Raw genomic sequence first — 27,235 nt, forward strand, 5'->3', positions numbered from 1 at the left:
GGTCTCGAACCCGCGGGCTCAGGCAATCCATTCACCTCAGCCTCCCAAAGGCGCGGGATTACAGGCTGAGCCACCGAGCCCGGCTTAGTGAACTTTTTAATAAGTGGAGCTGGGACATATGTGTATCAATGTGAAAAAAAGATCAAATTAGATTTGTCTCTCACAGATATACTCAATGAGTTTTCAGTGTCAAAAAATAAACCCATACAAATACTAGAAGAAAATATAATTTAATTCTTATTTAACCTTTGTGTAGGTTGAGTTTCTAACTGTGACTCAATGTCCAGCAGAAATAAAACATTGATAAGTTTGGCTATATAAAGTTAAATTTTTGCATGATTAAAACTACAAGGCTGGGCGCGGTGACTCAGACCTGTGATGCCAGCACTTTGGGAGGCCGAGGTGAGAAGATTGCCTGAGCCCACGGGTTCAAGACCAGCCTGGGCAATTTGGCAAGACCTCATCTCTACAATAAATCAAAAAATTAGCTGAACATGATAGTGTGCGCATGTAGTTCCGACTACTTGGAAGGCTGAGGTGGAAGGATGTCCTGAGCCCAGTAAGTTGAGGCAACAGTGGCCTTGAGGGTACCACTACACTCCAGCCTGGACGACAGAGTGAGACTCTGACTCAAAAAAAAAAGTCTTAAATGAGAGACAAAGGACTACATACTCAATAGGCAAAATAGGCAGCTGGAAAAAAGTCAGGAATAGACATTTCACAAAGAAAGTTATTAAAATGGTTCTCAAACATGAAAAAGGTTCAGTCTCTAATGGAGAAGCACAAATTAAAGTAACACCTAGACATTCTTTTTCACCTTTCACATTGGCAAATTTTAGATATATCTCAACATTTTCTATTAAGAAGGTAATGGGGCTGGGCTCAGTGGCTCAGCCTGTAATCCCAGCACTTTAGGAGGCCGAGGTGGGTGGATTGTCTGAGCCCACAGGTTTGAGACCTACCCAGACAACTTGGCCAGACCTCATCTCTACAATAAATAAAAAATCAGCCGGGCGTGGTAGCGCATACCTGTAGTTCCAGCTACTTGGAAGGCTGAGGCAGAAGGATCACTGGAGCCCAGCAGGTTGAGGCTGTGGTGGCTGATAGTGTGCCCCTGTACTCCATTCTGGGCAACAGAGAGAGACTCCAACTCAAAAAAAAAAAAGTTTTTCTTTGAACTGATATGGATTAATTTCTAGAATATACTGCTAAGTGAAAAAAGCAAAGTACAAATAAGAATTTATAGTATGTAATCCTTAATGTAAGAAAAAAGGGACTATAAGAAAACACAAATATTTGTTCGCTTGCACAAAAGAAATATAAGAAGAATAAATAAACCAAAAATTAAACGGATTTATTTCTTATAGAGGACAGGTAGAAAGGAATAAAAAGAAAGGGAAGAGTGAAGTTATTGGTGACTCAAGCCAATAATCTCAGCATTTTGGGTGACTGAGTCAGGAGGATTGCTTGAGGCCAGGAGTTTGAGATTAGCTTGGGCTACATAGTGAGACCTTGTCTCTAGTAAAAAAAATATGTATCATAAAAAGAAAAAAAGAAGAAGGAGGATTGGAATAGGGTAGTAAAAGGAGTAAGGAGGGAGTCTTTGCATACAAGCATACCTTGGATATGTTATGGGTTCAGTTCCAGGCCATAATAGTACGGTGGGTCACACAAATTTTTTTGGTTTCCTAGTGCATATTAAAGTTATGCTTACATTGCTGGGTGTTGTGGCTCATGTTTGTAATTCCAGCACTTTGGAAGATGGAGACTAGAGCATTGCCTGTGCCTGGGGGTTTGAGATCAGCCTGGGCAACTTGATGAGATTTTGTCTCTATAATAAATCAAAAAATTAGCTGAGCATGGTGGTGTGCACCTGTAGTTCCCAGCTACTTGGATGACCGAGGCAGAAGGAGAGCCTGAACCCAGCAGGTTGATGCTGCAGTAGCCGTGATTGTGCCACTGCACTCCAGTCTGGGTGACAGAGTGAGACTTCCACTCAATATAAATAGATAAGACTGAGCTCGGTAGCTTACACCTTTAATCTCAGCACTTTGAGAGGCCAAGGAGGCAAGAGGATTACCTGAGCCTGTGGGCTCGAGATCAGGCTGAGCAACTTGGCGAGACCTCATCTCTACAATAATAAAATAAAAAAATTAACCAGGCATGGTGGTGCATGCCTATGGTTCCAGCTACTAGGAAGGCTGAAGCAGAAGGATCCCCTGAGCCCAGCAGGTCGAGGCTGGGGTGGCTGTGAGCATGGCACTGCACTCCAACCTGGTGACAGAGTGAGACTTCAAAAAATAAAAATAATAAAAAATATAAATAAATAAATAAAGTTAAGTAATACATTATAATGCAATCTGTAAGTGTGCAGTAACATGTCTATGAAAACAATGTACTTGTCTTAATAAAAAAAATACTTTATTGCTTTCAAAAATGCTGACACACAGCCGGGCTTGGTGGCTCAGCCTGTAATCCTGCACCTTTGGGAGGCTGAGGTGAGTGGATTGCCTGAGCCTGCGGGTTCGAGACCTGCCTGGGCAGCGAGACTTCATCTCTACAATAAAATCACAAAATCAGCTGGGCATGGCAGCGCGTGCCTGTAGTTCCAGCTACTTGGAAGGCTGAGGCGGAAGGATCGCCGGAGCCCAGCAGGTCGAGGCTGTGGTGGCTGGGAGCGGCCATGGTACTCCAGTCTGGGTGACAGAGTGAGACTCCAACTCAAAAAAAAAAAAAAAAAATGCTGACACAGATGCTGGGTGCGGTTGCTCTCGCCTGTAATTCTAGAACTTTGGGAGGTTGAAGCAAGAGAATTGCCTGAGTCCAGGGGTTGAAGACTAGCATGAGCAGCATGGCAAGACCTTGTCTCTGTAATAAATAAAAAAATTAGCTGTGCCTGGGTGGTGCATGCCTGTAGTTCTAGCTACTTGGAAGGCTGAGGTGGAAGGATCACCTGAGCCCCTCCTCCAAAAAAAAATGTTGACACGGAGGCACTAAGTAAGTACATGCTACTGGAAAAATATCGCTGATACATTTGCTTTAGTAAAGCAAAACATGATAAATAGAAGTATGCTTATATATCCTTTTTTGTATAGGGCTGACTTTTAGGAACATAGTAATGCTTCACATACTTGGCACGTACCTAAGAAAAATAAAACAATTAAAACCAATCAAGGTGTGAGTAGATGGAGAAATTGGTGGTATATGTGGGCAAACTGGAATGCAGACACTAGCAATGAACTTAACTGTGTTTCAAATAAGTAATGACCATTTGCTGGGAGTAGGGAATAATAGAATTAACCCAAATAGCTTCATTTTTATCTTTTTTGAGTTGGAGTCTCACTCTGTCACTTTGGCTGGAGTGCAGTGGCATGATCACGGCTACTGCACCTTCGACCTTCGAGGCTCAGGCAATCCTTCTGCCTCAGTCTTCCAAGTAACTGGAACCATAGGTGCACACCACCATACCTGGTTAGTTTTTTGATTTATTGCAGACATGAGTTCTTTACAAGTTGCCCAGGCTGGTCTTAAACCTTTGGGCTCAGGCAGTCCTCTCACGTCTGCCTTCCTAAGGGCTGGAATTACAGTTGTGAGCCACTGCGCCTGGCCATATTAAAATTGTGTCAGTAGTATCCTTTTTTTGGATTCAGTTTTCACTCTGATGCCCAGGCTGGAGTGCAGTTGCATGCTCACGCTCATGGCTGTCCGTAGCCTCAACCTCCTGAGCTCAGGCAAACCTTTTCCTCAGCTTCCCGAGTAGCTGGGCCAACAAGCACACGCCACCACGCCCAGCTAATTATTTTGACTTTTGTGGGGTCTGTGATGTTTCCTTATGATTAGATTTGGATTATGCATTTTTGTCAGGATTACCACAAGAGTGATGTGTAGCACATCTGGTGACACAGGATACATCTGTCCCAATATTGATGATATTACCTTTGATCCCTTGGTATGGTGGTGCTTTGTTATTATAAAATTGCATTACTTTTTCCATAACAGTTAATAAATATTTCTGGAGAGATAATTTGTGTTTGGGTGTTCTTTTGGGGGGGGGGTTGGAGTCTCACTTAGTCACTGAGGCTTGAGTATAGTGGCATGCTTACGGCCACCGCAGCCTCAACCTGCTGGGCTCAAGCGATCCTTTTGCCTCAGCCTTCCCAGTTGCTGGAACTACACGAGTGTACCACCATGCCTGTCTAATTTTTCTTTTTTTTCTTTGAGTTGGAGTCTCACTCTGTCGCCCAGACTGGAGTACACTGGCACACTCACGGCCACTGCAGCCTCGACCTGCTGGGCTCTGGCGATCCTTCTGCCGCAGCCTTCTAAGTAGCTGGAACTGCAGGCGCATGTTACCATGCCTGGCTAACTTTTTGATGTATTGTAGAGACGAGGTCTTGCCAAGTTGCTGGGGCTGGTCTTGAACCCACAGGCTCAGGCAGTCCTCTTGCCTTGGCCTCCCAAAGTGCTGGGATTATAGGCGTGAGCCATTGTGCCTGGCTGTATGAACATTCTTTATGGGAAAGTTATGGGAAATGATGCTTATCTGAGGAAGAGGCTTCAGATGATGCCCTTTGATGATGATAAATGATTTTTCAGACTCAATCCTCTCGCCTCTGCGTCCCAAAAGTGCTGGAATTAGAGACATGAGCCAGCATGCCTGGCTCTTACTGCTTCTTTAGTAGCTTTATGAATGGTGCTAAGGTAGTACATCTGGATGACTTTTAGAAGTAATGTATCTTATATATATGCTTTGCTTTACATTTTCTTTTCTACCTCTCTAGGAATTGGATAAAAGACTGTTATTCTACATAATCTTATTTCAAAATGAATTCTAAATGAAATATTATTTTTAAATATTTTAGGCCAACAAGCAGAAAGCTTCAGCTCGTAATCTGTTTCTCACCAACAGCCGAAAGGTAAAATGAGATTGATAAAACCTGTAGATCATGAATCTAATAGTACCTCAGAAAATTTCTAGGTGTTTTCAGTCTGTTTATTAAATAAAATTGTTCTTCCTTCTATTTCTGGTATTTGAACCTTTTTGAGTAAGATCATAGCCCATTCTAATTTCTTGGGTAGATAATGGAGTCTTCCTTTGTTGTTCATCTAAGAAGTGTTGATGTGAATACTTTGCCTTAGAGGGAAGTAGCACAACTTCCTTTGAGGGTTGTTGTGAGACTCAGGTGAGGGAACATTACTAGTTGTGTTTTCCTGGGCTGGTCACTCAACCTCTTTGGTTCCTCATTTATGAATGGAGATGACAATGATAATACCAACGTCTTAGTAACACTTTGTAAAACTTCCCAGCACATCTCAGGCGCTTCTTAGTCATTAAATTTTGTTTTATCTTCTAAAGTGGTAGGTGTGGATAGATTTCTTATCCCTGATATTACCATAGGGTCTAGGCCTAGATACATTACTGTACAGGGACTTTAGTCAAGTTGGGTGAGAAAGAGATGTGGCCATAGGAGGACTGTTTATACTGAACAGATTGAGGAATGAAGTGGTTTAGAGTCCAAGGGGAACCAGCCTCTGGTGTTGAGTCCTCCCTGTTGTAATACTGTTGTTTGCAGCTTGCCCACCAGTGCATGAAGGAGGTGCGTAGAGCTGCCTTGCAGGCTCAGAAGAACTGTAAGGAGACCTTGCCTCGTGCCCGCCGCCTCACCAAGGAGATGCTTCTATATTGGAAGAAATACGAGAAGGTGGAAAAGGAGCATCGCAAGCGTGCAGAGAAGGAAGCTTTGGAGCAAAGGAAGTTGGATGAGGAAATGCGTGAGGTAGGGCTAAAGCATAAAAGTTTGAAAGCCCTAATTAGTACAGCAATACCAAGAGATTCACTTGTACTTTGAAAATTGTACATTTAACCAATAAAATTGTCAAAAAAAATTTCAGGTTTAAGTTTGCAGATCGTGATTTTAGTCCAGTAAGCCAGTTACATTTTTATTCTTTCAGTTAAGGCCCTCCCCCAGCCTTTGTCTTCTTTCTTCTATGCGGTTTTCTTCTGTCCTATGTAGTTCTATTCCTCAAGAAAAAGAAAACAGCTAGCTTATAGTTCATCTTGACTTGTTTCCAGATGCTAGCTGCAGTTTTGATTTGTTGAATGATAAGGACTAGGTGCTGAATTCAGAACCAGATAAGGACTGTGGACAATTAGCCCAGTTTTGTGAGATCCACCCCTTCCTACTTTGCTGTTTCAACTTGTAGCCAGTACTATTGCCAAACCTGATGTTAGCTGATCTAGGCTGTGTATATTGTTGTGGGAAGTGAGAGGAGAGAGTAAGAGGGGAAAGTCATTGTGTTGCCCTTGCTAAACCAGTTGAGATGAATGGAAGCAAAGTTGAGGTTTGGATAAAGAAGAGAATCAGCAGATTTGATGATGTTTTGTTTCAAGTATCCGTAGTAACTCAGGCCAAAGAAGAGCTTTAGAGCCTCTTCTGAGCTCTTGATCTTCCCTTCTTTATCATGGCTTTGAGGATGAGTATGGATTTTGATCAGTTCTTTTAAGTCCTCCTGGTAACTTGTGTCTTTGTGTGCAAGATAAATGTAGAGTTAGTAAACATTTCATGCTATTAGGAATACTTACTGAATTTAGAAATATCTGAGAGTTAGCCACAGATCTTGAAATTTGTAAGCAATAATGTAGTTTATAATGTAGGTTTGTGAGAGTCTAGATTGTCTCAGTTATGTTGATAGCTAACTGATGGGAGCTTCATCTGTGATTATGCTGACTTACGTGTTTTTCTTTGAACTTTTGAAATAAAAACCTTGATGTATCTTTATTATTTTCTTAATTTAAGCATGTGGTATTTAACTTCTTTTAGGTTAAAGGAGATGTTATTCTTTTTCTTTTTTTTTTGAGTTGGAGTCTCACCCTGTAGCCCAGATTGGAGTGCAGTGGCCTCTCCCGGCCACCACACCTTTGACCTGCTGGACTCCAGCAATCCTTCTGCCTCAGCCTTCCAAGAAGCCGGAACTACAGGCACATGCTACCACGCCCGGCTAATATTTTGATTTATTGTAGAGATGAGGTCTCACCAAGTTCCCAGGCATGTCTCGAACCAGCGGGCTCAGGCAATCAACTCACCTCAGTCTCCCAAAGCGCGGGATTACAGGCTGAGCCACTGAGCCCGGCTGTTCTTTTTCTTAATGACTTTAGTTTAGAAAATCTTCATGGCACTTTAGCTTTGAAGCATGGACATTCATTAAGAGAAAAACTTCAATTTTTTTTCTCATTCTCTCTCTCAAATACTTTTCTGTTTGGAATCTGGCTCATGTGCTATAATGCCTTAAAGAGAAAAGATAATTATATGTAGTGTGCTGCTTTATAAAATATACTTTTGGACTTTCTTCCATTTTTTTGCTGTGTTCCTTGTTTTATTGGTTTTTTTTTTGAGAGGTAGATCAAAGATAAATTCAAGTATACTTAATATGAATTTTATCCTAAAATACTTATTTGAAAAAAGTGATCAATTTGTTATTGTGTACTGTGTTCCATATAATTTGGTCTTTTGGGTGTTTTGCTTACTTTTTATTGTTTATCTTCAGATTGATTTTATATATTGGCATAATGATTATTTTTCTTACTTGGTTATTTCAGAGACAGTTATAGTTTAGCTTTCTCAAACTATAAAAAAGTGTATGTTTGGGTGTATGCATGCATATATATGTGTATTCAATCTATATTCATTTTTTTTTCTGAGTCAGACGGAGTCTCATTCTGTCACCCAGGCTGAAGTGTAGTGGTGCTAACGGCCACCACAGCCTCTAACTGATGGAATTAGGCGATCCTTCCACTTCAGCCTTCCAAGTAGCTGGAACTGCAGGCACACACCACCACCCCTGGCTAATTTTTTTGATGTATTGTAGAGACCAAGTCTCACCAAGTTTCCCAGGCTAGTCTCGAACCCCTGGGCTCAGGCAATCCTCTTGCCTCTACCTCCCAAAATGCTGGGATTACAGGCATGAGCCACTGTGCCTGGCTATCTATCGTTATCATATTGAACTACAGATTGGGGAAGTGTTGTCTTCTTTTGATTGGCCTTTTAATCTTATATACCTATTTTATTGACTTTCAGAAGTATAGTGTTTTGTCACTTATTTTGACTTTTAGTTGTAGATAAAGAATTTTTGACACGTTTACTGTGTTTAAAACAATGAAGCTATACACATGTGCCTACCACCCAGGTTATAAAGCAGAACAATTTGTTTGAGGTTAGTTGATGTCTGAGTGCCACCATAGAAAAGTAACATAGGAAAGAAAGAAACATTTTAGAAGCCTAATGGTAGGAAAAATTTACACTGTGAAGGTGAATGAAATAAAGGTAATTATTAGACTGTGAATGAAAGTTATTTATTGCTTTAAGTACCACTGCTTGGCTACAATAAAATTGTTGGTAAGCAATTTTTTTTTTTTGAGTTGGGCTCTTACTTTGTTGCTTAGAGAGCAGGGATATGATCATGGCTCACTGCAGCTTTGACCTTCTGGGCTTAGGAGATCCTTCTACCTTAGCCTTCTGTTTAGCTGGGGCTGTAGGTATGTGGTATCATGCCTGGCTAATTTATTTGTTTATTTATTTATTTTTATAGAGAGAAGATCTCACTATGTTGCCTAGACTAGTCTTGACCTCCTAGGCTCAAGCAATCCTCTTCCTTTGGCCTTTCAATGTACTGGTATTACAGTTGTGATCTACTAAGCCTGGCTGCCATTTTTAATTTTTTTTAAAGTAAAAAATTTATGCGCCGGGTGTGGTGGCTCAAGCCTGTAATCCCAGCACTTTGGGAGGCTGAGGTGAAAGGATTACCTGAGCTCAGGGGTTCAAAACCAGCCTGGGCAACTTGGTGAGACCTCATCTCTACAATAAATCAGAAAATAAGCCAGGTGTGGTAGCATGTGCCTGTAGTTCCAGCAGCTACTTGGAATGCTGAGGTGGAAGGATCACCTGAGACTAGCAGGTTGAGGCTGCAGTGGCCATGAGCTTGCCACTGCACTCCAGCCTGGGTGACAGAGTAAGACTCCAACTCAAAAAAAAAAAAGTAAAAGATTTATAAAGAAATTGTGTTTTAACCATAAGAAGGTTTGGTTAATTCTTTTGACTATTTTTTTGATATAATTGATGATTTGGCTCTAATTTTATTTACAACTTTCTCCCCCCCACTCCCTTTAGGCCAAGAGGCAACAGCGAAAACTCAACTTCTTAATCACCCAGACAGAGTTGTATGCTCATTTTATGAGTCGCAAACGAGATATGGGTCATGATGGTATCCAGGAAGAAATTCTAAGGAAATTAGAAGACAGTTCTACCCAGAGACAAATTGACATAGGTGGAGGAGTTTTAGTCAACATCACACAGGAGGATTATGGTGAGTTCTTAATCAGGAGTTAGAGGATGTGGATACCCGTATTTTTTATATCTAAGGTTACATACATTTTCAGTTCTTGCATGTTCATTTTTGATTCATAGGTAATTTATCAGAATGGGGGGATTTATTGGATTAGAGTAGGGAAAGTATATATTTCGTTTTTTTGAGTTGGAGTCTCACTCTGTTGCCCAGACTGAGTGTAGTGGCACGCTCTTGGCCACTGCAACCTTGACCTACTGGGCTCAGGTGATCCTTCCACCTCAGCCTTCCAAGTAGCTGGAACTATATAGGTTCTCACTACCACACCCGGCTAATTTTTTGAGTTATTGTAGAGATGAGGTCTTGCCAAGTTGCCCAGGCTGGTCTCGAACCCGTGGGCTCAAGCAGTCCTCTCACCTCAGCCTCCCAAAGTGCTGGGATTATAGGCATGAGCCACCGGGCCTAGCTGAAAGTATGTATTTCTATAAAATAAGCCTATGAGATAACTTCTTAAAGACACTGAAAATGAAAGTGTTTGTTTATATGATCTTGAAAGTTTGGGTATATTTTATATTTCAGTATAAATAAAAGGCATTGAATCATAATTCAATGAACATGTTTCAGCAGAGAAGATAATCTGTCACATAAAAGATTCTTATGCAAGCTTGAGAAGGATACTGTTAAGTTTTGTTATTTTTGTGACCACAAAAGAAGAGAAGAACTGGGGTAAATTTTGAGAGGAATTTCAGAGAATAGTGATTTAGATCATGTTGAGCTAGAAATCAGAGAATGGGAGTGCTTCAGAGCAATTAGGGCACTACACATGTCTGTTTTTTTTCTGTTTAAATGGGTTTACCCAGCATAAAGATTAAAATTTTGAATCCTTATCATCTTGCCTTTCCTGGTTTTTGGCATCACTTGGTAGAAGAATCCCTAGGACTGAGAGACAGTGGACCCCACACCCCCAATGGTTTTATAATCTGGCTTTGGCTACTAAAGGCTGTGGCAGCCCTCTGCCTCCATTGGACTTCCAGCTCCTTACCTTTGTCTAATTTAGCCTTTCTCTTCCTCCCAACCCCCTCTGTAAGCCCAGGGATAACTAGAATGAGGGAATCAGGGATCAACATATGTTGGTTGTAAACTATTTTTCAAGATCAGTTGATGAAGTGTGATAATCTATAAATTTTCCTTTTCAGATAGTAACCATTTCAAAGCCCAGGCCCTGAAGAATGCTGAAAATGCTTACCATATTCACCAAGCTCGGGTAAGTCTTAAAAGTTGCTAACTGGGGCCAGGCATAGTGGCTCATGCCTATGCAGGAGGATTGCTTGAGCCCAGGAGTTTGAGACCAGCCTGGGCAACCTGGGGAGGCCTCATCTTTACAAAAAGTAAAAAAATAAAAAATGACTGATTGGCCCTGGAAATACCCTACAATCCTTTACTTAGCCAATCTTCCTTTAGTCTTAGTCACCTTTTCAACTATAAAAGCATTGGCCAGCTTGTATATATTTGTGTAAGCCTGTGTGTGTAGGGTAGGGGCTGCATCCATATTTTCTTTAAAATAGTAGGAGTACTTGAGGAAAGGCAGAAAAATAAGTATTCACTTTTCTAAGTTTAGGAGTGTGTTAATTTGAAATTAGAAAAGTTTGTGTATTTTTGTTTTGTCCTCTTGACTAATCATGGGTAATATAGTATGAAATACATCATGGTTGCTTATTGAAAAAGACCATACTCTTGGCTTGTTTATGGAGTCATATAATGCTTTGAAAAGACTGCTGGGTTATTGCCTTCTTTTAGTAATAACTTGTTATCTGTAATTAATGATACAGTGATATTTAATTAAATCAGAAAGAAACTGAAGTTAGGTTAAATTAAGTAAAAAAAAAATGCTGTTTAGTATATCGTGTAGGAACTTCTATTTTTCTTTTTTTTTTTCAGTTGGAGTCTCACTCTGTCACCCAGACTGGAGTGCAGTGGCCGCTCCCGGCCACCACAGCCTCGACCTACTGGGCTCCGGCGACCCTTCCACCTCAGCCTTCTAAGTAGCTGGAACTACAGGCGTGCGCTACCATGCCCGGCTAATTTTTGATTTATTGTAGAGATGAAGTCTTGCCAAGTTGCCCAGACGGGTCTCGAACCCGCGGGCTCAGGCAATCCACTCACCTCAGCCTCCCAAAGCGCTGGGATTACAGGCTGAGCCACCGAGCTCGGCTAGGAACTTCTATTTAACCTTAGCAGGGTCCAAGTTAAGGATATACATGAATATGACCTTCTTCCAACCACCTCTAACCAAACAAATTGTATATCAGATCTTTAACAAATTCCTCGATGAAGCAAATGTTATAATATGGCTTATTGTATGCCTATCAAAAACATATTTCTAGTACAGTTGTTACAATTGAAAATATTAATAATGACTGGGCTCAGTGGTTTAGCCTGTATCCCAGCACTTTGGGAGGCTGAGGTGAGTGGCTTGCCTGAACCCATGAGTTTGAGACTAGCCTGGACAACCTGGCGAAACCTCCTTTTTACAATAAATAAAAAATTAGCCGGGTGTGGTAGCGTGCACCTGTAGTTCTGGCTACTTGGAAGGCTGAGGGGGAAGGATCGCGGAGCCCAGCGGGTTGACACTGGAGTGACTGTGAGCGTGCCTCTGCACTCCAGCCTGGATGATGGAGTGAGACTCTGACTCAAAAAAAAACATGATATATAAAACATATAATAAGCCAGGCTTAGTGGCTCAGCCTGTAATCCCACGCCTTTGGGAGGCTGAGGTGAATGGATTGCCTGAGCCCGCGGGTTCGAGACCTCATCTCTACAATAAATCAAAAATCAGCCGAGCGTGGTCGTGCGCGCCTGTAGTTCCAGCTACTTGGAAGGCTGAGGCGGAAGGATCGCCGGAGCCCAGCAGGTCCCAGCAGGTCGAGGCTGCGGTGGCCGGGAGCGGCCACTGCACTCCAGTCTGGGCGACAGAGTGAGACTCCAACTCAAACAAATAAACAAACAACAACAAAAAAAACCCCAAAACATATAATAAAATATATTACTAATATATATATATTTTGAGTTGGAGTCTCATTCCGTCGCCTAGGCTGGAGTGCAGTGACATGCTCACGGTCACCCCAGCGTCAACCTGCTGGGCTCCAGTGATTCTTCCGCCTCGGCCTTTCAAGTAGCTGGAACTACAGGCACATGCTACCATGGCTGGCTATTTTTTTTTTTTTTTAATTAGAGAGATGAGGTCTCGTCAAGTTACCTGGGCTGGTCTCGAACCCGTGGGCTCAGGCAATCCACTTGCCTCGACCTCCCAAAGTGCTGGGATTATAGGCTGAGCCACTGAGCCCAGCCTATCAGATTGTTTTACCAGAAATTTTGTTCCAGTTTTCTTTGCACAGGGTAGATATGTTGTTATTGTGAATTCTATTTGCATTTAATGTTTTTTCCTTTCATTTTTTTCCTGCTATTTTATTATTTTTCAGACAAGATCATTTGATGAAGATGCAAAAGAAAGTCGAGCAGCTGCCCTACGGGCAGCAAACAAGTCTGGCACTGGGTTTGGGGAAAGTTATAGCCTGGCAAACCCATCTATCAGGGCTGGTGAGGATATTCCACAGCCCACAATTTTTAATGGAAAATTGAAAGGTTATCAGCTGAAAGGCATGAATTGGTTGGCCAATCTCTATGAACAGGTGAATTTTAGAACCATGTATGTTCATTCTCTTTTGCTTAGTGTCTGTTTTCCTAAAGTCATCAGTTCAGTATAATTGTGAAATGAGTACAAGATAATGCTTTAGATTTTAGTCTTATAAAAAGCTTTATTCTTTGACAAGAGGCAGAAAGATGTCTCTGTATTTCTAATCTGGAAATTCTACTAGAGACTATTTGTATCTTGTCTACAGTTTGTCTTAAATGATCTTGGTAAATCTGATAGTTTTTATTCTGAGTTAGATTAGCTGAAGTTCTGACCTTGGCCTGTTGGTCTTTTTTTTTTTCTTTTTTTTTTTTTATGGAAATAATACCAGTACAGATAGTCCCTGGCTTACAACAGCTTGACCTACAATTTTTTGACTGTAAGAGGGTGCAAAAGTGGCTGGCCTCAGTGGCTCATGCCGGAGTCCAGCTCCAGCCAGGTTCAGGGTACCCCAAAAGTGGAGAGAGGAAGAGAATGGACCCCTGTCTAGTGCAGAAGCCCCTGTTGGTCTTTTATATCATCATTCACAGTATAGCATTGTCAGATGCATTATTATAGCAGTGGGTAATAGTGCCAAGGCTGAGTATGTCTAGTCATTTTTGTTTAAAAAGTCTGTTTAAACAAGTCTTTTATTGATAGTTCTTTTTGGTAGTAGGTTGAACCCTGTGTGATAAAATGTATGAGGTGCTGACCATTTTCTCTCACCCCCACCCCAGGGTATTAATGGCATTCTTGCTGATGAAATGGGCCTTGGTAAAACAGTACAGAGCATTGCCCTTCTGGCCCACCTGGCTGAGGTAGGTTTATGCAATCTTTCTAATTTCCTCTCTCCAAAATTTAGGATAATTTTCTTTTGGGAATCTGTCACAAAGCACTATGCTAGGCTGTGTAGCATATCAACATAGTGGGACTTGATCCTTGCCTCAGGCCTTTACAGTGGGACAGTATGGTATGGTATACTTTTTTGGTTTTTCAAGACACCTAGGACAATTTTTGAGCATGTGGTTTGAGACACTCCCTCTGGCTCCCTGTTGACTGCTACCAGTATAGTGGCAAGGGCAGTATAGTTAGATCAGAAGACCTTGGTTCTCATCTCAACTCTACCTTTACTACCAATGTAAACTTGGGCAGTTGACTTAACCTCTTTTCAACTGACTTCTCTCTCTGAAGTTTAGTTTCCTTTTTGTTAAGTGGAGACAAATGTACTTTATAGGAATTTTGTGAGAATTAAATTTAAGAAAATATGTATAAAAACACTGAAATAAGCAAAAGCTCTATACCAACTGAATAATCGTATAATTGTTACTTAACTTGGCATAGGAGAAAACTCATTCAAGTCATTATGTCATAAATGCCTTGTGAATGATATAAATTATAAGCGGTCAGAGGAAGGAGTAATTGCTTGATATTTTTTTCACAAGATATGTCCTTGCCTATGTTACTATTAATATTGGATATTATTATTGAATGTGCAGATGTATTGTCTATTCTTAAACTGCATTTGTCATTATTTAATTATAATTTTGAATTAAATATCTTCAATTTTCCTGCAGTTGACTGACCTGGTTTTTCTGTTGCAGAGAGAGAACATTTGGGGACCTTTCTTAATAATTTCACCTGCTTCTACACTTAACAATTGGCACCAGGAGTTTACCAGATTTGTTCCTAAATTTAAGGTAAAAATTCAACAACAAAAAACTTCTGTTGCTCTTTAATAAGCTTTCTGAATCTTCTTTTGCTGCCTTTGCAATTTAACTATTTATAACAGTTCTGCATTTCTTATATTGTTTCCAAAATACCATACATGCATTCATTATAAAAGTTATTCATGGCAGCAATAAGATAGCATATTATATTTAGCCATATGAATTGATGCTCCTGGTCCTAACTACCATAATAGAAAATATCTAGCTTGTTTGCTTTAACATAGGTTTTGACAAATCATATCATCAGGACATATATCCTATAATTAATGGCATTGCTCCCTTCAAATCTATTAATAAATAGTACATTTTTTAAATACTCTAAGGTCTTCTCTGGTCTTAGTCCAGCTTATTTTTATTTTTATTTTTTTTTGAGTTGGAGTCTCACTCTGTCACCCAGACTGGAGTGCAGTGGCTGCTCCCGGCCACTGCAGCCTCAACCTGCTGGGCTCCGGCAATCCTTCCACCTCAGCCTTCCAAGTAGCTGGAACTACAGGCGCGTGCTACCATGCCCAGCTAATTTTTGATTTATTGTAAAGATGAGGTCTCGTCAAGTTGCCCAGGCAGGTTTCAAACCCGCGTGCTCAGGCAATCCACTCACCTCAGCCTCCCAAAGCGTGGGATTACAGGCTGAGCCACCAAGCCCGGCTCTTAGTCCAGCTTATAATGTCTAAGGTAGATAATGTGAAAGTTGATTAGTTCAGAGGAAAATAATTCAGGTTGAGATAGGAGGTGATGAGTAGGTAAGTATTGTGGCATTAGCTTGGGTGTGACAAGATTTAAACAGGGGTTTATGTGTGGAAAGTTGTAGTAATGTAAGAAAGAATGTGTAGGGTTTATACATTGTTTGCAATTTAAAAGGGTGGCTAATGAGTTAAATATGTGTTCTGTCCCTAAAGAGATATAATAATGAAGTTGCATGGTGAGGAGGATTTTATGGTGATTATGTGTCAAGGGATGTTGACATGATCTCCCTTAATTTTGAGTCTCTGTAACTGTGATGGGTTTCAATTAGTTTAAAGGGCATGGATTAGGGAAGAGATGGGAGGCAGGTATTTTTTTGACTTGCTTTGTAAGGAATTAGAAAATGTTTGGGATTTCCCACTATTGGGGCAGATTTATGGCTGTGGTTCCACCTTTGTGGCTGAATTGTACATTTAGGAATTGTTTACAAGGCACTCTAGATGTATATAACTTTTAATTTGGCTGACTCATTTTCATTTTTCTGGGACAATGAGGTCATTTTAAGACAGTTTGTTGAATAATATCTCTTGACTTGTTTGCCCTATAGAATATCACTGTTGCCATCATTTTTTTCTTTTCTTTTTTTTTGTATAATGTTCAGTACACATTAAACAATCAGGTTGTTGAAAATTCAAAGGTCTTTACATTTTTTTCACCAAACTACTTATGTTTTCAGTAGCTCCTCCACTGGCCAACAGATGTCAATGTGGTACTTTTTATGTCACTGGTATTTCTCCTTTGACTTTATTCCTTTGCCTGAAACTGAGCTTTCATTTGCATGCTGAGCTTCCTTTTAATACTCTAGCTTAAGGATCGGTAAAATATAACCTGTGAGCCAGTTGTAGTCGCCTCCTCTTTTATTTTTCTATTGCTCCAATATATTTTTTCTTGTGAAACACATAAAATTTACCATTTGAACTATTTAAAAGTGCACAGTGTAGTAGCGTTAGGTACATTGACAATGTTGTGTAATCATCATTGCTATCTACTTTCAGAACTTTTTCATCACTCCCAATGGAAACCTCCTACCTACTAAGCAGTCATTCCTTTTTCCTCTCTCCCTACAAACTCCGGCAACCACAAACCATAAATGCATTTATGCAAAGTATGGCCTTTTTATGTCCGGCCTCTTTTATTGAGTATAAAGTTTCCAGGTTTATCCATTGTAGCATATAATGGAATATTTGGAATATTACTCAGCCATATTCTTCCATTTAGATATTTGGGTTGTTTCCACCTATGGCTGCTGTGAGTAATACTGCTAGAAACATTTGTGTATTGCTTTTGTCTGATCTCCTGTCCTACTTTCACTTCTTTTGAATATATACCTGCAAGTGGAATTCTACTTATTGAGGAACCCATCTGTTTTTCAATGGCCTGAGAGCTAAGAATAGTTTTTATATCACACTCTTTATGTATTATTTATGACTTCATTTGCACTGCAACGGCAGAATTGAGTTGTGATATAGACCATATGGAGCATATTTACAAAGGAGACCCAAGATGTAATCAATTCATTGTTTCTGTTGTCATTACACATTTAGATTGTCAGAAACGTGTTCACTTCCTTGCAGAACACAGATGTGGACTCTGCTCATGTGTGTAGTTTTTCAAAGATACCTAGATCTGTGATGATAACATTTGAAAGATCATTTTATTTGACAGGTATCTGAGTAGTATTCTTTATGGTTCTATTATGATTAATGCTTCCAACTTCCTCTTGTTTTTTTCCTTGACTTCCTTTTTCCCCCCATGAAATGTGATTTATGTTATTTTAATAGTTACTGTATTAGCCAGGCGTGGTAGCACACACCTGTAGTTCCAGCTACTTGGAAGGCTGAGGTGGAAGGATCGCTGGAACCCAGCAGGTCGAGGCTGCAGTGGCCTGGAGCATGCCACTGCATTCTAGTCTAGGTGACAAAGTGAGACTCCAACTCAAAAAAAAAATGCTGTATTGCCAGGCATGGTGACTTATACCTATAATCCTCACATTTTGAGAGGCTGAGGTGGGCATCTTGCTTGAGCTCAGTAGTTCAAGACAGGCCTAGGCAGCATAGTGAGATGGTGTCTTTACAAAAAATCAAAATATTAGTTGGGCATGGTGGCATATACCTGTAGTCCCTGCTAATTGGGAGGCTGAGGCAGAAAGATCACCTGAGTCCAGGAAAGTTGAAGCTGTGGTAAGCCGTGATTATGTCACTGCATTCCATCCCGGGCAACAGAGAGACCTCAACTCAAAACAAAACAAAACAAAAAAACAGTGGGTGCTATACCATTTTTCATTCCTGAAATTGCTTATTCTATATATATTGTATTTCTTTTCTTTTTTTTTTCTTACAAGACAGGGTTTCAGTCTGATGCCCAGGCTGGAGTGCAGTGGCATATTCCCTGCTCACTGCAGTCTCAACCCTTGACCTTCTGGACTCTAGTGATTCTCACACCTCAGCCTCCAAAAGTGCTAGGATTGCAAGTATGAGCTACCACACTTGGTCTTTTTTCCTTTTTATTTATTTATTTATTTATTATTTTTTACTTTTTTTATTTTTAGCTGGAGTCTCACTCTGTCGCCTAGACTAGAGTGCAGTGGCCGCTCCCGGCCACCGCAGCCTCGACCTGCTGGGCTCTGGTGATCCTTCCACCTCAGCCTTGGGTAGCCGGAATTACAGGCACACGCTACCATGCCTGGCTGATTTTTTGATTTATTGTAGAGATGAGTTCTCACCAAGTTGCCCAGGCGGGTCTCGAACTCACGGGTTCAGACAGTTCTCTCACCTCAGCCTCCCAAGGTACGGGATTACTGGCTGAGCCACCGAGCCCAGCCCTTTTTTCCTTTTTATTTTATTTATTTTGTTTATTTTTTATTTTTATTTATTTATTTTTTTTGAGTTGGAGTCTCGCTCTGTCGCCCAGGCTGGAGTGCGGTGGCCGCTCCCGGCCACTGCAGCCTCGACCTGCTGGGCTCCGGCGATCCTTCCGCCTCAGCCTTCCAAGTAGCTGGAACTACAGGTGCGTGCTACCACGCCCGGCTGATTTTTGATTTTTATTGTAGAGATGAGATCTCACCAAGTTACCCAGGTGGGTTTCGAACCCACGGGCTCAGGCAATTCACTCACCTCAGCCTCCCAAAGACGCTCTTTTTTCCTTTTTAAAAGACAGAGTCTCACTCTGTCACCTAGACTGGAATGCAGTGTTATGATCATAGATCACTGCAATCTTGACTTATAGGGCTCAAGTGATCCTCCTGCCTCAGCCTCTTTAATAGCTGGGACTATGGGTATATGCCATCGCACCCAGCTAATTTTATTTAGTTTTTTGGCAAAGAAGAAGTCTCACTCTGTAGCCCATGCTGGTGTGAAACTCCTGGCCTCAAGTGACCCTTCTGCCTTGGCCTCCCAAAGTTCTGGGATTACAGGCATGAACCAACACACCCAACCATATTCTATGTGTTTTCTATATATTTAATTTTTTTCTCAATTTTTATTATTATTTTCCATTTCAAACATTTTTCTTTTTCTAATGCCTTGATATGGAGCTTAGAGTGTTGATTTTCAGCTTTTAAAATTTGTACATTTAAGGGTATTAATTGCGTTTCATTTTTTAGTTTTTTTGAGTTGGAGTCTCACTTTGTCATCCAGGCTGGAGTGCAGTGACACGCCCAAGGCCACTGTAGCCTAAATCAGCTGGGCTCAGGTGATCCTTCTGACTCAGTCTTCCAAGTAGCTAGAACTACAGGCGTGACTTGATGGCACATGCCTGTATTTCTAGCTACTTGGAAGACTGAGGCGGAAGGATCATCAGAGTCTAGCAGGATGAAGCTCAGGTGGCCATGAGTGTGCCACTGTATTCCAGCCTGGGCGACAGAGTGAGACTCCAACTCAAAAAAATGAAAAAAAAATTATAGCTATTCTGCAGTTTTTCAGTACAGTGTTTCACATATGTGGAGTCGGTCAAGTTTGTTAACTTTTTTGGCTCTTGTGTTTCTTTACTGATTTATTTGCCTGTTCTATCACTGACTGAGAGCGATACATTAAAATTTAATAAGATTATGAATTTGTTCATTTCTCTTTTCTTCTGTCCATTTTCGGTTTATATATATATTTTGAGTTGGAGTCTCACTGCATCGCCAAACTGGAGTGCAGTGGCACGCTCATGGCCACTCCAGCATTGAGCTGCTGGACTCTGGTGATCCTTCCAAGTAGCTGGAACTATAGACACGTGTTATTCACCCAGCTTATTTTTTTATTTATTGTAGAGACAAGGTCTTGAACCCCTGAGCTTGGGCAATATTTTTGTTCAGCCTCCCAAAGTACTGGGATTACAGGCTTGAGCCTTGGTGCCCGTCCTGATACTAGGTAATTTATAAAGAAAAGAGATTTCTTTCTTACAGTTCCAGAGGCTAGGCAGAGCAAAGCTCAAGAGCCCTCGTCTGCAAGAACCTTCTTGCTGCATCATTCTGGGTTGCAAGGGGGAAGAGCATGAGAGCGTGTGGGTGGGGAGAAGGCAGGGGGTGGAGAGAGCCAAACTCACCTTTTTATCAGGAACCTACTCTTGTGAAAATGGCATTGATCCATTCATGAGAACAAAGCCCTTATGACCTTATCACCCCTTAAATGTCCTATCTCTCAACATTGTTACACAGGGGTTATGTTTCCAGCACATGAGCTTTGGGGAACACATTCAATTCATACCACTACATTTTATTATTTAGTAGATAACTCAGAGCATACAACATGTGTCCTTGATGTCTTAAAAAGAGTTGTATAAATAAAAGTTACTACTTTCCAGAGAATACACGGATCTAAGTATATTTTAACTACATCCTTCTCCTTTAGACTTATGTGCTGTTGGTTTTATATACTTGTAATATATTTATATTTTCAGCCTCATAACACCTTTTATTTATGTTTATCTAGATTCATTTATATTATATATTCACTGTTTAATAAAAAGAGATTTTTTCCCTCTAAGCTTTAATCTGGATACTTTTTTCTGGTCTATATAGTTCACTAATTTTCTCTTCAACTGTATCTAATGTGTTATTAGACCTATCCATTCAGTTCTTATTTTTAGTTATTTTTCTGTTCTACAAATTCTGTTTGGTTATTTTTATTTATTTATTTTTTTTGCATTGGAGTCTCACTCTGCCATCCAGGCTAGATAGAGCTCAATAGCATTCATGGTTCACCGCAGCCTTGACCTCCTGGGCTCAGATGATTCTTCCATCTCAGCCTCCTGAGTATAGTTAAGTCCCCTTCATAAGAATGAGTTCCATTCCAAGAGTGTGTTTGTAAGTCCAATTTGTTTGTAAATCAACAAAGTTAGCCTAGGTATCCAACTAATACCACCAGCTATACAGTACCAGCTACATCAGTGCTGCTTTTATGCTTGCTTCCAGACATCCTGGGGTTGAAACAAAGATACTACTGTATTCTGTACCTTTCTACTGTACAATAAAGTACACAAAAGCACAACCACTTGTAGAGGATTCATGCATGTAACAGTGTACATCAGATATATGAACTAACATGATTGGATATGCAAACATGCATCTTTGAAAGTTCACATCTTGATGGAGTGAGACTTCAACTAAAAAAAAAAAAGTTCACATGTTGAAGGTTTGTATGTAGGGGGCTTACTGTAGCTTGACTCCACACTCCATAGTGTGTCACCAGGCCTGGCTAATTTTTACATTCTTTTTTTGTAGAGACTAGGTCTTAACTATTTTGCCTAGGCTTATCTCGAACTCCTGGGCTCAAGCAATTCTCTCACCTCTGCCTCACATAGTGCTAGGATTAAGGCATGAGCCACTGTGTCTGACCTACTTTTGGTTCTTTTTTTTTTTGAGTTGGAGTCTCACTCTGTTGCCCAGGCTAAAGTGCAGTGGCACGTTCCTAGCCACTGTAGCCTCAGTGTGCTGGTTCCTTCTGCCTCAGCCTTCCCACCTGGAACCACAGGTGCCTGCTACCATGCTTGACTGTTTTTGATTAATTGCAGAGATGAGGTCTTGCTAAGTTGTCCAGGCTGGTCTCAAACCTCTCAGGCAATCCTCTCACCTTGGCCTCCCACAGTGCTGGAATTATAGGCATGATCTACTGTGCCCAGCCTGCTTTTGGTTCTTTTTAGTACACCACTGAAATTTTCTGTTCTCTTCCATGAACAAATTAAGTTAGCATTTTTAAATGTGTGTTTTTGTGTTATCATAATCTAGATCTCCTCTGGGTATGTTTCTGTTATCTGTCTTTCATGTGGTTTTCAGCCACATGACATGGTCTTTATGTCCGGATATTTCTTTTTTTGAGTTGGAATCTCACTGTGTCTCCCAGACTGGAGTGCAGTGGCCGCTCCCAGTGGCCTGCATCCTCGACCCGCTGGGCTCCGGCGATCCTTCCGCCTCAGCCTTCCAAGTAGCCGGAATTACAGGCGCGCGCTACCACGCCTGGCTAATTTTTTTATTTTATTGTAGAGATGAGATCTTGCCTGCCCAGGCGGGTCTTGAACCCGCGGGCTCAGGCAATCCACTCACCTCAGCCTCCCAAAGGCGCGGGATTACAGGCTGAGCCACCCAGCCCGGCTTGGATATTTTTTTCATTATATGTCAGACATTCTACTGGAGAAACTCTAGAGGTAATTGTGGGGTTTGACTATAATTTCTTCTTCTAGAGATGATTTATGTATATTTTTTGCTACTATTGATTTTTTTTTCCTGAGGCACAAATAATTCAAAGTCTTCTTAATCTAGTCAGAAGTTAAGATGATTTGAGACTAGGGTTCAGTTCTTATTAAGGCATGTCTAATGTATGGCTTACTTTTATTACTAGTATTTAGCCTTTGGGTTCCAATTTAAAGCCATGGTTTTTTTGTTTTTTGTGTTTTTTTTGAGTTGGAGTTTCACTCTGTTGCCCAGACTGGAGTGCAGTGGCCACTCCCGGCCACCGCAGCCTCGACCTGCTTGAGTTCGGGCGATCCTTCTGCCTCAGCCTTCCAAGTAGCTGGAACTACAGGCGCACACTACCACACCCGGCTAATTTTTGATTTATTGTAGAGATGAGGTCTCGCCAAGTTGCCCCGGCGGGTCTCGAACCCGCAGGCTCAGGCAATCCTCTCACCTCAACCTCCCAAAGGCGCGGGATTATAGGCTGAGCCACCGAGCCCGGCTTAAAGCCATGGTTGTGGCTGAATACTAGAGTCCTCTTCCTTGAACTGCAGTTTTTGTTCTGTGTATTCTACATCTCTTAGTAAAAACTCTGAGTTTCTTGCCCTTTCAACTAGAACTTTTGGAATGGATCAGTGCCATCAGGGTAACAGTGTGCTACATACTAGGTTTACCTATCTTGACTTCCTTTCTTTTCTGGTTCTTCTCTCCGTAATTCTCCACTCAATAACTTTCTAATGTCTCGAAAATATGTTTGATGTGTTTGTTTTTATTTGGTTAGCAGGAGGATTGGTTAAAATATCTTAGTCACCCTTGATAGAAGAGATACTCCTATATTCATTCTATTAGTTTTTCTTAAAATCTTCCTGTGTAACATATATGTATTGATATTTTTAAGATTATTGATAGAAAATAATGTATGTATTGGCCATTTTTCTAGGTGCTACCATATTGGGGAAATCCTCATGATAGAAAAGTCATCAGGAGGTTCTGGAGTCAGGTAACTTTCTGCTTACAACACACATATACCTCCATTTAGTCATTATTTCTCCAGTTGATAAGAATAATTTCTTGTGGACAAAAGTCTTATGTATGATATATTTCTGGATACTGGGCAGGTGTCTATTTCTTCTAATACACTGCTTTTCCTGTTGTAAATAAGCTGGACTTGATGTCCGGGGTCAAGTAGAACTTTTTTCTTTAATAAGCTGAAGACTAGTTTTAGCTTGGATTATAACAAAGGTGACTGCTTTATAAGTAATTATAGTTCACTCCACTGTACATCTTCCTGTCACATGGGAAAAGCACATCTTCCAGGCTGTCTTAAATATTCAGTTTTGGAAAATACAGCCATATCATTATCTTATTATGAATTGCTAAGTATCTCTTTTTACCCTTTCCCTTTTATATTTACAGAAGACTCTCTACACTCAGGACGCCCCCTTCCATGTGGTTATCACCAGCTATCAGCTGGTGGTGCAGGATGTAAAATATTTCCAACGGGTCAAGTGGCAGTACATGGTACTGGATGAGGCTCAGGCCCTAAAGAGCAGTTCCAGGTAACATGAGTAATAGAACTCAAACTCAGTGGATTGTGTCAAATATATATATGATCTTCATTCAATACATGCAGTCAATATGTATGTTGAATGAAGATCAGAGAGACTTTAGAACATGGCATGACTTGATTTCTGCATTAGCTATGTACCTGACAAAGAGGCTAAATTTCCTATTATATTTTTTCATAGGACATAAATAATTAATACCTAGAATACAAAGAATTTTCTTAACTTTCATCTTCCTTCTCAATAACTGTGAAATTTTAACAGGACATTTTTCCTCGAGGAAATTTTTTGTAAAGAATGGAATTTCTGCCCTTCCTTTAAGAGATTATTTTAGACAAGAGATCTAAGTAGAAAATAGTATGTTACATTATATGGATTGAAGGTTCTATTTTATGTAGGTTGTCTCAGTCCTTGCATGATTATTAGACTTCCAAGAATCCTTTTATGTTATGTGTTTAGGATATTCTAATTACTTTGAGGTCCCAAACTGAATATAAAATGTAACTCAGGATTGATTTTTATGAACTCTTGATGAGTCCATTGGACTTTCTTAGAGGTTCATGTTATCTGGCTGATTGATATTTTCCATGAAACTTTCCATCCTCTGAAGGGCATTACTTCATATTGCAATCTGTTGAAGGAGGATATGCCTGTGGCCAGGAACAGTGAAGACTCATTTTACATTTTCTTTTCTCAAAGTCTTCCCCTTCACTGCTCCCTCCATACTCACACTGGAATTATGCAGATTAATAATTTTAATGTTTTATAATATAAATAAGTATCTTTTTTTTTTGAGACAGAATCTCACTCTGTCGCCCAGGCCAGAGTGCAGTGGCATGCTTACTGCCACCACAGCCTCAACCTGCTGGACTCAGGCAATCCTTCTGCCTCAGCCTTCCAAGTAGCTGCAACTATAGGCACATGCTGCCACGCCTGGCTAATTTGTTGATTTATTGTAGACATGAGATCTCTCCAAGTTGCCCAGACTGGTCTTGATCCAGCGGGTTCAGGCAATCCTCAGCCTCCCAAAGTGCTGGGAATATAGGTATGAGCCACCATGCCTGGCAAAATTGACCAAAGATAATATAAGAGTTTATAAAGCCAGAAATGATCCTACTCTACCTATTTGTAGGCTGTTGTTTTCTAAACCTTAATACCATATTTTCAGTGTAGAGGAATCATTTCCTTTGAAATTTCTTGTTTTCAGCTTTGTTGAATAACATTTTTCAGTTGTATACATGAGGGTATACTTGATTCTGAATATAACTTTTTTGGAAAGTATTTTTAGAAATGTGGGATCTCAGTGGAGTTATTCAAGAAAGATCTAATTCTAACATGAAATTTGTAATTTATCTTTTTAAACAGTGTCCGTTGGAAGATCCTCTTACAGTTCCAGTGTCGGAATCGGCTTTTGCTAACTGGAACCCCTATTCAGAACACCATGGCAGAGGTAGGCAGTAATTCTGGCCCCAGGTTTATGTCTTCATACAACAGGATAATTCCAGCACAGCATTGAATTCTTTACCCATGCTACTGCTGAGCTACTGCAGTACATAAGCTTGCCCTAAGTGGTCTTTTAGGCATTGTTTATATTTTCTTATTCTCTGGCCATAAGGCCACTGAATTATTTTATTCCTTTAGGTTTGTGTAATAAATACTGACCATAATAGGAAATGTTACTATCTAATGCAGAGATGTTCTTTTGCTGGAGTTGAAAGGTAGCATTTTTTAACACTTACAAGAATAAATATATATTTTTTTTTTAGTTGGAATCTCACTCTGTCTCCCAGGCTGGAGTCCAGTGGCACACTCACGGCCACCCCAGCGTTGACCTGCTGGGCTCCGGCGATCCTTCTGCCTCAGCCTTCCAAGTAGCCAGAACTACAGGTGTGCACTACCACACTGGGCTAATTTTTTGATTTATGTAGAGACGAAGTCTCGCCAAGTTGCCCGGGCTGGTCTTGAACCCGCTGGCTCAGGCAATCCACTCGCCTTGGCCTCCCAAAGTGCTGGGATTATAGGTTGAGCCCCTGAGCCTGGCCAGAAGAACTAAATTTTTTAGGAAAGATCTGATCATCTAGAATAAAGGTCAGAAAACGTTCTATAAAGTGCCATTTAGTAAATACTGTAGACTTTGCTGACTATACAGTTATTGTCGGTACCTGCTCATCTTTGTGTCTGTAATATGAAAGCAGCGGTAGAATATAAGAAAATGAATAGGCATGACTATGTTTCAATAAAAATTTTTTTTTTTTTGAGTTGGAGTCTCATTCTGTTACCCAGAATGGAGTGCAGTGGCATGCTCCCAGCCACCACAGCCTCGACTTGCTGGGCTCCGGCGACCCTTCCACCTCAGTCTTCCAAGTAGCTGGAACTACAGGCATGCGCTACCACACCCGGCTAATTTTTTATTTTATTGTGGAGATGAGGTCTTGCCAAGTTGCCCAGGCAGGTCTTGAACTCGCAGGCTCAGGCAATCGACTCACCTCAGCCTCCCAAAGCGCTGGGATTACAGGCTGAGCCACTGAGCCCGGCTCAGCAAAATTTACTTACAAAAATAGATAGTAAACCAAATGCATCCTGGCAGGGTATAATTTTGTGATCCTGATTTAGAGTTATTAGATTAGCAAGTTATGCTATTTCAAATTGTGCTCAATTGTGGAATGGATTTTTATGATATGATCTTTAAAACTATCCCACTACAAAATCTGAGTAGGATTTGCACTTTAAATTTTAGTTTGAAGTTAGACACAGTGGCTCATATCTGTAATCTCAGCACTTTGGGAGACTGAGGTAAGAGGATCACTTGAAGCCAGGAGTTCGTGAGCAGTCTGGGCAACGCAGAGAAGCCCCTGTCTCTACAGAAGATTTAAAAATTAGTTGTCTGGGCACAGTAGCTCATGCCTGTAATCACAGCCCTTTGGGAAACCAAGGTGAGAGGATTGCCTGAGCCCACGGGCAATCAGCTTGGGCAACTTGGTGAGACCTCATCTCTATAATAAATCAAAAAATTAACTGAGTTTGGTGGTGCATGCCTGTAGTTCCAGCTACTTGGAAGGCTGAGGCGGAAGGATCACTGAGCCCAGCATGTGGAGGCTGCAGTGGCCGTGAGCGTGCCACTGCACTCCATCCTGGATGATAGAGTTAGACTCCAATTAAAAAAAAAAATTGGCTGAATGTGGTAGTGTGTGCCTAGTCCCAGCTACTTCAGATACTGAGGCAGGAGGATCACGTAAGCCCAGGAGTTTGAGGTTGCAGTGAGCCATGATCATGCCACTGCACTCTAGCCTGTGCAAAAGAGCCTTTTGGGTTTCTTTTAGAGAATATTTAAGGAAAGTGAATGAAATTTTTTTAAGTTTGAAATTAATTGAAAAATACTCATATTTTACTACAGTATGTTAGTAGAATTAGGGTTGGTTGATGAAGCATTTGCTTGCATTCATTCACTCTCTCTTCATCACTCATATTTATACATACATCTACACACAGACACTGGCAACTTTCATTCTCTCTCTCTAAGCTCTATTATATTCTGTCACTT

The 27,235-nt window shown here is 40.8% G+C and overlaps 1 protein-coding gene across 1 annotated transcript in view; it reads left to right on the forward strand.

The window, feature by feature from the left end:
* INO80 (INO80 complex subunit) overlaps positions 1 to 27,235 on the forward strand; it is a 123,751-nt gene that overhangs the window by 10,230 nt on the left and 86,286 nt on the right. The window contains exons 7-16 of the mRNA XM_008049101.1: positions 4,863 to 4,916; positions 5,574 to 5,777; positions 9,165 to 9,360; positions 10,536 to 10,603; positions 12,819 to 13,028; positions 13,747 to 13,827; positions 14,611 to 14,706; positions 23,070 to 23,129; positions 23,546 to 23,688; positions 25,060 to 25,144. Coding sequence (XP_008047292.1) covers positions 4,863 to 4,916; positions 5,574 to 5,777; positions 9,165 to 9,360; positions 10,536 to 10,603; positions 12,819 to 13,028; positions 13,747 to 13,827; positions 14,611 to 14,706; positions 23,070 to 23,129; positions 23,546 to 23,688; positions 25,060 to 25,144 — 1,197 coding nt within the window. The remainder of the gene's footprint in view (positions 1 to 4,862; positions 4,917 to 5,573; positions 5,778 to 9,164; positions 9,361 to 10,535; positions 10,604 to 12,818; positions 13,029 to 13,746; positions 13,828 to 14,610; positions 14,707 to 23,069; positions 23,130 to 23,545; positions 23,689 to 25,059; positions 25,145 to 27,235) is intronic.

This window comes from Carlito syrichta, unplaced genomic scaffold, assembly GCF_000164805.1.
Source record: "Carlito syrichta isolate Samal-C Ts95f unplaced genomic scaffold, Tarsius_syrichta-2.0.1 Scaffold130527, whole genome shotgun sequence".
NCBI lineage: Eukaryota > Metazoa > Chordata > Mammalia > Primates > Tarsiidae > Carlito > Carlito syrichta.